This window comes from Garra rufa, chromosome 19 (assembly GCF_049309525.1).
Source record: "Garra rufa chromosome 19, GarRuf1.0, whole genome shotgun sequence".
Taxonomy (NCBI): Eukaryota; Metazoa; Chordata; class Actinopteri; order Cypriniformes; family Cyprinidae; genus Garra; species Garra rufa.
In genome coordinates this window covers 6635494-6648873 of record NC_133379.1, presented here as the reverse complement: position 1 = coordinate 6648873, position 13380 = coordinate 6635494, and the positions used below count along the sequence as shown (strand labels likewise).

Genomic DNA, 13380 nt, shown 5'->3' with positions numbered 1-13380 from the left:
ACCTGAAGGATTTTTCTGAAGATTCTGAAGAAAAGCAGGCTGTTTAACTGTTCAGGACAAACAAGGGACTCATGAACAAATATCACTAAACAAAAAAACACAGCTGTGGAACTTTTGAACAGGGTCATTTTTATAAATTAAATTATAATTTTCTCTTGTGGACTATCTAGACATCTTTTATCTGAAAAGTCAATACTAAACAAACAATAACATGCATTTTGTATCATCTCTCTTATTTTGGTCAAATTAACATTTTTCAGATTCTAAAAGGGGAATGTAAACTTTTGACCTCAACTGTATGTTGTATATGATATGAATATACCATATGTTTCTTGGAATCTAGGCTAAGAAGGTGACTTTTGCTTAAGCGTCTATGTATATCATATTGTAGAAGACAAATTAAATCTATTTTTAAAACTAGTAAGGTATTTAAAGATTGATTATCTTTAGTCTTCAAACCATTGTAGTTAATTATTGTTCTAACCTTGACTTAGTCATAACTGCTGAGAGAGTCGGCCTAGGGCCTAAGCTATATAACAAGGAGTTTTTAAACTGTTTAACTGTGAAAACTGTGAAAGCAAAACATGTTTCCAAAATTCGCCAACTTTTCTCTTAAACAGACACGCCTGTTTTGTTAAGTATTAACTTTCAACTTATATTGTTAAACGTTGCATTGTTAAAGCAGTGAGTCAGCTCACAAAATAATCGTACTAACAATTGCAGTTAGCGAAGGACTAAAATTGGGTGGGGAGCGACTTTTAGCTGAAATTGATGCTAATTACAGTCTGACAAGATAATTTACTGAATGAAATCCAGTCTACAATAACAGACGATGACTTATGAGGGGAACACCCATTTTACTATAGTACAGCATGTGTTCTGTGGAAATGAAAATATGTAAACCATTAAAAACATAGTGAGAGCTACTGCTCGGAAGAAAAGTAAACCCGCTGTTGAGAATATGTTTAAAGCCTATAGCTCATTCCTGAGGTGTTAACTGTGCTTAGCGCCGCAGCGAGAATCTAGTTAAAACTTGCCCTGCTTCTTTAAGCCTTGAGAAGAGAGAGCTGGTCAGATAGTCTTTCACGTGTTTTTAAATATAAAATAATAATATTTCAAATGGGTTAAATGTCATATGTGACTTTTGTTTGCTAAAATTGCTCAAGTACGATCAATAAAAATGCACAGCTCAAAAAGCCAAGTCTAAACCTTGTAATTGTGTATGTCAGGGTCAGTGACGTGTTAATCATTATTGCACCAGTTGAGAAGTGAGTGTCATAAAGATTGTGTTTTGACCATAATTTATCCCCCCAGACACTGAGGTAATATAATTTCAGGAACAAACAAAAGGCTAGCACCACTTAATGTGAACTTTAAAGTCCTGACCGAGTTACAACGTTGGACTTTGACTTGGTTAGACCATGCCGGGCAATTTTATTGACAAAACGATAAAATATTTCACCATAATACATATATGCCTACTTGATATAAGTGGAATGTTAAAGGGTTACGAAACCCCCCTGTTTCAGCACTGGCTACTCTCACCACAGTTTTGAAAAATGCTGCAGAAGTGGGCGTGGCGCGCTCACAGCGCTGCGTGGAGTAGAGGGGAGATCGGGGAGAGAGACCACACAGACAACTTTGGGTTCAGACAGTTTCATTTCGCTCCCCACGAGTTTAAAACACAAATAAATGTGCATTCTTTTGCACTATGCATCGAAAACCTATATATGAACACACTGTTGAACCACTAATAACTGTTAAGGCTTATTTTGGCGCGTTTATATAAGCCTTTTGATGGGTTGCGTCAAAGAAAAACCGCTTACACTTACTTTGTGAATGAATCGTGTGTGCCGGACTCCTTCACTCATGAACGTTCCTCTCAGTTAATGTAAGCGATCTCAGAGCCATAGAGAAACAAACGGCTCTGGGCGATCTCATAGACTGAGACTGAAGCGCCTGCCACAGCAAATCAGCAAGCGCTGTCGTGGATAATTAAGCGAATCGACTTCGCATAGGATAAGAACACGCAGCGACATGGATATTTACGAGACACCGACGCGTCATCGATGTACTATAGTCCATCGCCACGTCACAAAAGCTGACGTCAGGACAATGTAGATTTTAAACCCGGAAGATGAAAATAGCGCAAAAAAGCTCAAAATTAACCAGTTATCTCTAACAATTAATATTAGCAGATGCCAACGTTGCTTTCTATGATGTGCAACACAAACACTTCTGCTAAAATCTCAGAAAAAGTTGCCTGGGGTTTCATAACCCTTTAAGGCACTAAAAGAGGACACTCACATTTTGTGAGGCAGTACCACGCACTTCATTTGCACCACTAGAGGGCGCCACACGAATTCAAGACGGCTGTTGCAACTGAACCTGAAACAACAGCAGGACATCTCACTACCGCCACATGGTTGCACAGTTGTGGAAGTCATTGAAAACCGATTTGTTTTATTTAAATCATTTATGCATTTGAAAAAAAAAAAAAAAGAGTATGGGTTATTTCTGGCGTATACACGTGGAATATACATTTAAATATACATGTCAAACCTCCTAAAAATTATTTTCCAACCTAAGGTTTTAAGTACTTTTTCTGATTTTCAGGTTGTTGTTTTTTGTTTTGTTTTTTGTTTTCAGATTGAGACACTTTTGTTTCTCAACCCTGGACAAAATGGGATTGGTTTACAAAGGATTTTACACAGAACTTGTTATAAAGCAAACATCTACTGCTCATGTGTCCCTGATAAAAAATTGAATGATAACAAATGTAACATTTATCATATTTTTCACATTTTTACAGGACTGAAGCTAAAATACACAAATTGTGTGTTTATGGTCTCTTTATTTTTGTAAAAAAAAAAATAGTCTATTGTCCACAATTCTGTTGTTTTAGTCCTTAACATGTTAGACAGTAATCAGCAAGAAATGTCTTCCCTATATTTGTCCCAAATATATTAATGTGACAAAAAGTGTGTGACAGGGTTGAAGACTGTAACACATTTGAAAGGATGCATTGCCTTTAATTTTAATTTTTGGGTTTGTTTCTCTCTCATGTCGTCCTCTTATTTCTGGGTCAACATATCTGCATGCCCAACACTGTCTTTCTGATGCAAATGTGGGTGCAATTTCTGATGTAGGATGCTTTCAAAGTTAAAGTGGACATATTGAATCACATATTCTATTTATGATAAAATATATGATTTTGTTAAGTATATAGTAGTCAGCATTTGAAGTGGATCAAAAAAGCCCATCAAAGTTGTCCTAAGACAAAAAAAGGGTATTGTTTTGGTTTTAGGACAACTTTGATGAAAAGTTTTGATCCACTTCAAATGTTGACTACTGTATATTTGCTAAAACCATGAGTATTTTATATTTTTTCATTAAAATTATTAATAAGTGAAGTAAGTAACCCAGATTTTCACAAGTTTACAACCCCGTAGCAACGAGAAATATATATATTTGTGACGGGGTTGAGGTTTTTCACTCAAAATGGCCACTGCTCCTCATCTAGTTAGGACAGTAGACCATATATGGCAGCAATAAAACAAGTACATTGTATATACTTATAGATTAAAATAAATTATTAGTAAAATAATTTAATTTTATATAGTATATGATTTTGGTAAGTATATGGTAGTCAACATTTGAAGTGGATCAAAAAAGTCCATCAAAGTTGTCCTAAGACAAAAAAGGGTATTGTTTTGGTTTTAGGACAACTTTGATGAAAAGTTTTAATCCACTTCAAATGTTGACTACTTTATATTTGCTGAAACCATGAGTATTTTATATTTTTTTAATTGAAATTATCAATAAATTAAGTAAATAACTCGACCCCGTAACAATGAGAAATACATATATTTGTGACGGGGTTGAGGTTTTTCACTCAAAATGGCCCCTGCTCCTCATGTAGTTAGGACAGTACACCATATATGGCAGCAATGGATTAAAATAAAATGTTGAAAAATAATTTAATTTTATGTGACGGGGTTGAGTTGTTAAGCTTGACAGTACCCTCCCATGCCTCAAAAATATGAATCCAAAGTATGATACTACTAACCATTTTCTGCAACACTAATAAAGAGACTTAAATGATGTCATTTCTGGTAAATAATGTCACATATGAGCAGAGTCTAAATTATTATGGGTGTAGAATGGTTAGTGTGATGGGGTTGAGTTTTTATAAAATATCTTGCAGTTTTTTAGAAACATATTTTTCACAAGAAAGGAACACAAATAAATGCTTACATTATTGCCAAAAATCAGACACAATTTGTTAAAGGGGTCATCGGATGCAAAACTCACTTTTACATGTTGTTTGAACATTAATGTGTGTTGGCAGTTTGTGTACACAACCACCCTACAATGATAAAAATCCACCTAGTGGTATTTTTTAATCTTTAAAAGTAATATCCCCTTTTTAAAATCAGGTCATTCTCAGCTTCTTGGCGGTGTGACGAAACACCGTCAGAGGCCACTCCCACGATAGTTGATTGACATGAGCGCCTTACCTTAGACCCGCCCTCACCAAGCTGAAACAGTCCGACTCCGATCGCCATTGTGTCGACTCAGGTGCAGGGGAAGACAAGAATGTCTCAGATTGAGCGATTGAGGTGTTCTGTTGTTGAATGTAATAATGAACATAGCAGTCGTCATTTACTCCCAACATCTGAGCCGCTGAAGACTGACGTAAAGATTAACGTTACTTCCGTTTTCTGAAGGAAAGCGCCGATCCCGATCTACATATGCGATCTACTATGTTCGTGTGAACCATTCGTGATGCAGCTTCACACACAGCAGAAGTGAGTATAAGGGTTTTTATGTATCTTTGCAAATAGCATTTCTTAATAATGTGCTAGTTAGCAAGTTTTGCAGCTAAATGCAGCTAAAGTAAACATTGCGGCTCATCATCCCGCTGCAGAGAGGGGCGGGGAGAGCAGAGCTCATTAGCATTTCGCAACAAAATAGCTTGCTTTAAAAAGGGCTGATTTTGACAAAGTAAAAAGAGTGTTTTTTACACTACCATTGAGAAATTTTAACCAATGTTGTAGACTTTTCATTAAGACCCTAAAGAATCATAGTGGAAATTGGGCATCCGATGACCCCTTTATTAATTTTTTTAAGTACAAAATCAGCAAAGTGCCTTAGGGACATGACAAAATGCTTGGTTTTAGGTAGATAGTACATTATTTTATGCTAAAAAAATATATTTTTATTCATAATAATGGGCATACCAAAGTACTTTGAAAAGCTTTGAACAATTAATTTTGGTGAACCACCACTTTAGAAACTCTAAAGATTATATGTGAGAATATATGTGACCCTGGACCACAAAACCAGTCTTAAGTAGCAGAGGTATATTTGTAGCAATAGCCAACAATACATCGTATGGGTCAAAATTATCTTTTTTTTTTTTTTGGCAAAAATCATTAGGATATTAAAGATCATGTTCAATGAAGATATTTTGTACATTTCCCACCATAAATATATCAAAACTCAATTTTGATTAATAATATGCATTGCTAAGAACTTAGTTTGGACGTTTCTCTATATACATTTTTTTTTTTTTTTTTTTTTTTTTTTTTTTCAAATTGTATCTCAGGAAATATTGGTCTTTCCCCAACAAATCATCAAATGGAAAGCTTATTTATTCAGCTCAGTTTAAAAAAAATGTTCACTGGAAGTTCATACAGGAACTTTACGTCCTAAATTATAGTGATCTTCATAGGATAGAGATCCGTTTTTTTTAAATCAGTTACAAAACAATTAGACAAAATAGGCCAATCCTGAATTACACCACACAAGACATCTTGCTGCACCAAAAACATTTTATTCTATAAAAGGAGTGGGTAATCACAACTGTACAGGGGGAAACTGACTTTTAACACCATTCCTCACAGTATCAAAAAGCTCACGTTTTCCTCACTGATCTTTACACACTTGTTCTGTACAAATACAAAAGAAATAACATTAATTACTTGTTTTGTTATAATGATAACTGCATTGCACTGAGTAATATAGTACTGGCCCATAAGTTACTGCATTCAATATAAAATACCTATGATTCTGAAAGTTTAAAAGAGAATTTAAATGATAAATCACACTTGCACACATAACACTCACACGAAAACCAAACCCTTTCATGATTCGAGCACAAAGTCGCACACTATTTTAAACAAATCAGATACGAGTGATGAATGCAAACGTGCTCAAACAAATGAGGATGTTAGAAATTTCAGTCGTGGGCACTTAAACATTGATAAGGGGCCTAATCTTACAATCGCACGCCAACTTATTGACAATTTAGGATGATATGAAGGTTGTCTTTTACCAGCATGTCTTATAGTAGTTAGAAATAGGCCATGCATGTGCTACGAATGGCCATGGTTGCACACATTTCATGTGGATTATCAGTGCTTATAGGCCACGTCTGTCAGGGCACCAACGCTTTGACATGCTCACCGACTTTACAAAAAAAAGAAAAAAAAGAAAACTACTCTTCATGCAACACTTTAGGGGTGTACAACACATAGGGGATTCATTTCAAGCGATTAAAAAAAACGCAAAAATTACATTTCAAATAAAATGAAAACAAGTATTTCACATTATCTAGTCAGTGTTAAAAATAGAAATCCACCCGTTACATTTATTCAAGAACTTTGTAGATTATATACAGTATGTACATTAACTATTTAATTATTCATTGTCTGTATGTCTATGAACAGTTTTCTTTAAAAAAAAAAAAAAAAAAAAGGATCGCAATCGAATGCATATACTCTTCTAGAAAGATGTGCTTAGTAACGTTTTCGAGAAGCGAGAGAGCGATACAAAATCTTACGAATGCATTGCTCTCTGAAGGTCGTGCAGCTGCTGCGGACATGCACTTAACTCTCAAAGGCTGGAATCGAACAAGCGTTGCTTCTGAACAAAAAGGCTTAACGCGCACTTAATCGGGTGCTAGCGATTGAAATTATGACCATGGTTATGAGTGTTAGCTAGAGGGAACAAATGCGTCAAAGATACCCTCTCCTCACAGATTTATGTGGACTGTGCCCGTTTTCTTGACATTAAAGTAACATCAACAGCATTTTAGAAAAAAATTAGGGGTGTTTTGCATATCATGCATATCAGGGCAGGAGCTGTTAAGTTTTGTCACTGTGAACCAGGTGCAAATAGGGATTTTCAGGGTGTCCGCAAAAATAGGGGTCCCAATATCGAACCCTGAGGAACTCTGAAAACCTGTTGCGCAAATCACATTTGCACGTTACTTCAATTAAGGCTCTGATGGGCTAGAAGTACGAATGCATCTAGACATCTCTACTATTATATCTCTGATTATGTCTTCTTTACAAATATGCAAACAAGTGTGCTTATACACAGACAAACAGACACACACACACACGCGCGCACACACACACACAGCCCAATTTAGTAAGCTCCCATTACCCTGCGAGTTATGTTTCTTTTTTCGAACTTTTTTCACAGCCTTATGAAATAATATCTGAAGGTTAGATAAAGATAAAGAACACCTTTGATGGGTGTTAATTCTGTTAGACGCCATTAATGGCCATAAAAAGAAGAAGAACAACAAGAAAAAATACTGTTTTTTGCGCCAAACTATTTTTGGGAAGATGCTTAGACGACACATACTAATCAAGAAACAAAATGTACAAAAATTCACAGTCTTGTCAGCTCCCTGCCTCTACTTCTCATTCGGGTTAGGGTAGATATCAGAAAAGGACCCCAAATGATTTGTTAAAAAACAAACAAACACTAAAAGAGGGCATGGTACATCTTCAGCTGTCTTTACACCAATTTCCATCCCCACAGAAACGATGTGTATACAAATTTAGTACAACAAAAAGTGGATAAAATGTAAGAATTCAACAAGGCAGCTGTAGATGCATCTCCAACCCACCCATCTCATTATCTCATTAAAACGATCAAATTTATTACATACTCTACTTTATCCCCTCTCCATCTTGCATTCATCTTGCATAAAATCCTTAACTTTCTGTACTCGTTTTAAGAGAATCACCTCAATGAGGGGTAGCTTCCCCAGTCATCATTCTCTGTTATAGTTATAGCAGTGCTGCGTGCAGTTTGCCTTTCTTACAGTCCCTTCAAGTAACGGCTAATGATCAGGCATTGAGATGGCGGTGGAGGTCATCAGTGGACGGGTGGTTTGCGGCTTCTGGAAGCATGGCAGAAAACTGCAGCCATGTTCTGACCAGGAGGGGTAACCAATATGGATGTGCCACCCCTTGTACCTCCATATTTAACACATAGGTTCACTTCTGGAGACTGGGGAGGTGATGTCAACAGCATTTGGAACCCCCGGATGGGCGTGCATGTCTCCTGAGGAGCAGGCAGGGAGGTGAGGGCTGGGGAGGGAGGGGCACAAAGAGTTTCACATCATGACGTGGCGCCGCCGGTGAAGTGCCAGGTGGTCCGAGCGGGAGAAGCTGCGGTCGCAGTCGGTGCAGCGAAAGGGTTTGATGCCGGTGTGCTTGCGAAAGTGCCGGGTCAGCTCGTCAGAGCGGGCAAAGCGCCAGGTACAGCCCTCCCATGTGCACTGGTATGGCTTTTCACCTGCGAAGTCATCAACCATGTCAATCAACATGATATATACTAATGCCTAGCATTTATTTAATCAAAGATATAGAAACACTGTGAAATACTATTACAATTCAAATAAATGTATGTTTCCCATGTAGTTGACTTCAATGGTGCCCATGAGTTTGAGCTTCCAAAATGGTTTCAATGCAGCATCAAAGGGCTCGAAATGATCTCAGCCGAGGAAGAAGGATCTTATCTAGCAAAACGATTGGTTATTTTCTAAAAAAATGTACAAACCTCAAATTCTTGTCTTGTCTAGCTCTGCCATGTGTATGCATACTTTGTGTAATCCGGGTTAATACAATTAGAGTATGTTGAAAAACTCCCATCTCATTGTCTTCTCCAACTTTAAAGTCATCCTACATCACAGAGCTACACAAGACGAGCATTTGAGGTTAAAAAAAAGTATATAATTTGTTTTTTTTTGTTGTTGTTTTTTAAATGACCAATCGCTTCGCTAGATTAGACTCTTATTCCTCGGCTGGGATCGTTTAGAGCCCAGCATTTAAACTACATTTTGGAAGTTAGGGATGTTAACCGATGACCGTTTGACCGGTGGTTGACCGTATCAACGTTAACCGGTCAAAGTTGTCGGTAGTCGGTTAAAAAAAAAGTGCCGGTGCGTCTTTTACGCATTCTGAAGGTGCCCGTTTTATCCATTGGTTTTATCATGTTGCAGTCTATTAGGCAACATTCCGCATAAGATGGGCTTAGATTTGGAAATACATTACATCTACATTTCAGTGGTAACCGATAAGGTGATGATGATCATCATCTTTCTTTATTATGGTTAGCACTGTTACCTCAACTAATGCGGCGTCTCTTCGGAGCTGTCATTTTCTTAAATGAGCCGTGGCAATGTTTCAAATGAGCTTCTAACCTAGACAAACGCCTTTATTTTCAAAGCGATCACCTTGTACCCAAACCATTTGAAACTAAGGAGCCATTTGTCCTACGATTACATACAACAAGCTCTTCGGCGCCGCGTTTGCGGGACTCATGTTTCGCGCTGTCGGGGATTTTAAAAAAGTGACGTGAGTGGCAGTGTGTGCGGGAGGCAGAGCGGCAGAGAGATGCGACAGAGTTGCGAAATTGCAGGCGCGGCTCGAAATGGCTGTTATTTCAAATAGCGTACCATATTTTAAACTAATCGGTTAACCGGTTTCAACCGGCTAATGAGGCTCGGTGGTCGGTCAAGAAATTTTTTAGTTTTCGCCAACCCTAGTTCAAACTCATGGGCACCATTGAAGTTTACTATATGGAGATCATTGCTGAAATGTTTTCCTTAAAAAACATAATTTCTTTACGAATGAAGAAAGAAAGGCATGAACATCTTGGATGACAATGGGGTGAGCACATTCTCTGTAATTCCAGTCTTCAGTGTCACATGATCCTTCAGAAATTTGCTGATTTGGTTTATCATCTTAACATTTCTTATTATTATCAATGTTGCAATTAGCTGTGCTGCTTAAAATGTTTGTAGAAACGTACACATTTTTCCACGATTGTTTGATATATGGGCCATTCTACAGAATTGGTGCAACAACAAAAAAAAACATTTAAGTATTAAAATCTTAGATGTTCACTAAGATCCTTCTATTGTCTATTGAAACCCACAATAATATGTGACCCTGGACCACAAAACCAGTCTTAAGTCGCTGGGGTACGTTTGTAGCAATAGCCAAAAATACATGGTATGGGTCAAAATTATTGATTTTTCTTTTATGCCAAAAATCATTAGGAAATTAAGTAAAGATCATGTTCCATGAAGTTTTTTTGTAAAATTCCTAATATAAATATATCAAAATGTGATTTTTGATTAGTAATATGCATTGTTAAGAACTTAATTTGGAGAACTTTAAAGGTGATTTTCTCAGTGTTTTGATTTTTTTGCACCCTCAGATTCCAGATTTTCAAATAGTTGTATCTCGGCCAAATATTGTCCTATCCTAACAAACCATATATCAATAGAAAGCTTATTTATTGAGCTTTCATATGATGTAAACATCTCAGTTTTGTAAAATTTAACCTTATGACTGGTTTTGTGGTCCAGGGTTACATATTTAAAATCTTAGTAAGTTCTATATATTTAAAACCATAATTTATTGGGTACTTTCAACTGGGAGGTGGCTGCCCCAAACCCAGATTTTTGTATTTTTTTTCCATTGTTGTTTTTAAAAGAAACTTTTTGATTCTCTTAAAAGTAAAGTTAAAAATATATATTTATTTTACATTTTCTTTGTAAATTAGGAAACTTAAATGTAAAAAAAGTGTGTCACATTTTCATGTCACTACCAAACAGACTGATTTTAACTAGACCCCTACATTTATGATCAGGAAATATTCCTGTCTCACTCTCTCTCATAGCTACAAGGTGTATAGATAGGTCCCATCATTTTGAGGTAAATGTGTTCAAAAGTCTAAAAAAAGGTGTTTAACTTTAAGGAAATGCCACTACCAAACACTATTTTTCTATATTTAAACACTTTTTTGGAAGTTATTCCATATAATTTAGTTTTATATGTGTACAACTGTTCAGAACTGTGCTAGCTAACCATGTGCTGATTAGCATCTTTGAGCTAGGTTCAAAAGTATCTCAAATTGTCACTACCGAAACAGTCATGACTGAAACGTTTGGAAGAGTTTCAGTAGTGACATCTTTGGTTTTTTGGGTGTTATTCTATAAAATTGTCACTGCCAAAACAGTCACAGCCGAAACATGTCATCATTGTTTCGGTAGTGACGAAAGGGAACACATAATCATCATATTTGGAGGAAATAAACTAAATTTTACTACAGTTGTGCACATTTTTTTGTATTTTAGTATCTTTTAGTAGTGCTTTAGTTTGCAAGTTAAATTCTGTAATGTGACGTGGTCACAACCAAAGCATTACTGCCACTACCAAAAATTTATGTTTTGTCAAAAATAAAGTATACAGAATTATCTACTGAGATGTTATCTTGGTTTTTGGTTTAATGAATCCTTAACTTTGAAATCAGTATGATCAACTTTTTCTCTTTTACAAAGAAAATTGGATTTAAAGTACAACAAATCTCATTAATCAAACTTGAAATATTGTTAAAAATGTAATTGTTATTGATTTACCACTGAAAAAAAAATTATAAAATAGCAAAAATACATATATTTACATTCTAGATGTAAGTGAAATCTTAATAGGCCAGTATAACCCTTCTAATTAAATTATTATTACTGTGTTTCGGTAGTGACAGATTTGGGGAAAGGACAAATATTCCAAAATTTTCTGAAAATACAATATGTGACCCTGGACCACAAAACTAGTCTTAAGTCGCTGGGGTATATTTGTAGCAATAGCCAAAAATACATTGTATGGGTAAAAATTTTAGATTTTTCTTTTATGCCAAAAATCATTAGGAAATTAAGTAAAGATCATGTTCCATGAAGATTTTTTGTAAAATTCCTACTGTAAATATATCAAAATGTAATTTTTGTTTTGTAAAATGCATTGTTAAGAACCTAATTTGGACAACTTTAAAGGTGATTTTCTCAGTATTTAGATTTTTTTGCACCCTCAGATTCCAGATCTTCAAATAGATGTATCTCGGCCAAATATTGTCCTATCCTAACAAACCATGCATCAATAGAAAGCTTATTATATAGAAAGCTTTCATATTAAATCTCAGTTTTGTAAAAATTTTACCTTATGACTGGTTTTGTGGTCCAGGGCCACATATAGGAATTAACTGCACAATTACTAGAAATGTGTACCTTGGATATTATAAAATATGCATACATACAAAACTTGTGGGAAAAGACCCTTTTTTTTCAAGATGTAACTCTGACTTTGGACCAATTCTGTAGAATGGCCCATATAGAAAAGGCTAAAATAAGAGCAGATTTAAAATATATATATTTTTTTAACATTATACATTGTATGCGCCCTTGCTAAATAAAAATAAAAATTTCTGTTACTGAGCCCAAACTTTTGAAAACTTTATATTATTTAAAAGTTTGTGTATTATTTGTGTATTACACATATTTATTTGAGCTGGATAATGGCATTACTGCTTTCCCCACAGCTGATTTTTAGATTAATTAAATACACTTTGCTCTTTCACAGAGTCACGCAGTTATTGAACTAACTGAATCAACAGTGAACTGATTTCAACTGAAAAATAACCTTTTACTATTGACTTGTTTAGAGCTGCTTCACAGAAGAATTGAATTCTGTTTGCATCACTGAATCACTATGTTCTTGTTCATCACTGTAAAGCTGCTTTGAAATAGCCTTGTATTGTATACAGTGCTATACAAATAAAAGTGATTCGGCTATATATACACAAGGAATAAAGTATACCTGTGTGTATTCTGCGATGGGCTTTCAGATGCGAGCTCTTGGTGTAGACTTTGTTGCAGCCGTCATAATCGCACATGTGTACGCGCCTTCTCTTCATGTCTGGTGAGTCAGGGTCAACTTGGATGTCAACATCTGTATTCATGCTGAGAACAAAATGACACGTTTTAAGTTATTAGGGTGTGGCGAGCAGTTCAAGTCATACATAAACCTATCCGATAATCTAAGGATTAAGAGAGCATTTTTGCATGTGAAGGCAAGTACAAACATCTTCATGAGTACAACTGATTAATCTCACAAACATCCTTGGGTTTACAGAGATCAAATTAGACGAGTGACACAATAGAAACATGTATTGCGACACTCTTAAAGGAGAAGCGTGGCATTTCTGCAGCACTAACGGCACCATAACAATAAT

The 13380-nt window shown here is 35.8% G+C and overlaps 1 protein-coding gene across 1 annotated transcript in view; it reads right to left on the bottom strand.

Annotated features, from left to right (window-relative positions):
* Positions 1–5823: 5823 nt before the first annotated feature.
* LOC141292527 (Krueppel-like factor 8) overlaps positions 5824–13380 on the bottom strand; it is a 59216-nt gene continuing 51659 nt past the window's right edge. Inside the window, exons 5-6 of the mRNA XM_073824556.1 lie at positions 12966–13108; positions 5824–8601 (exon numbers count right to left, since the gene is read on the bottom strand). Of these exons, the coding sequence (XP_073680657.1) occupies positions 8420–8601; positions 12966–13108 (325 nt within the window). The 3' untranslated portion in view covers positions 5824–8419. The remainder of the gene's footprint in view (positions 8602–12965; positions 13109–13380) is intronic.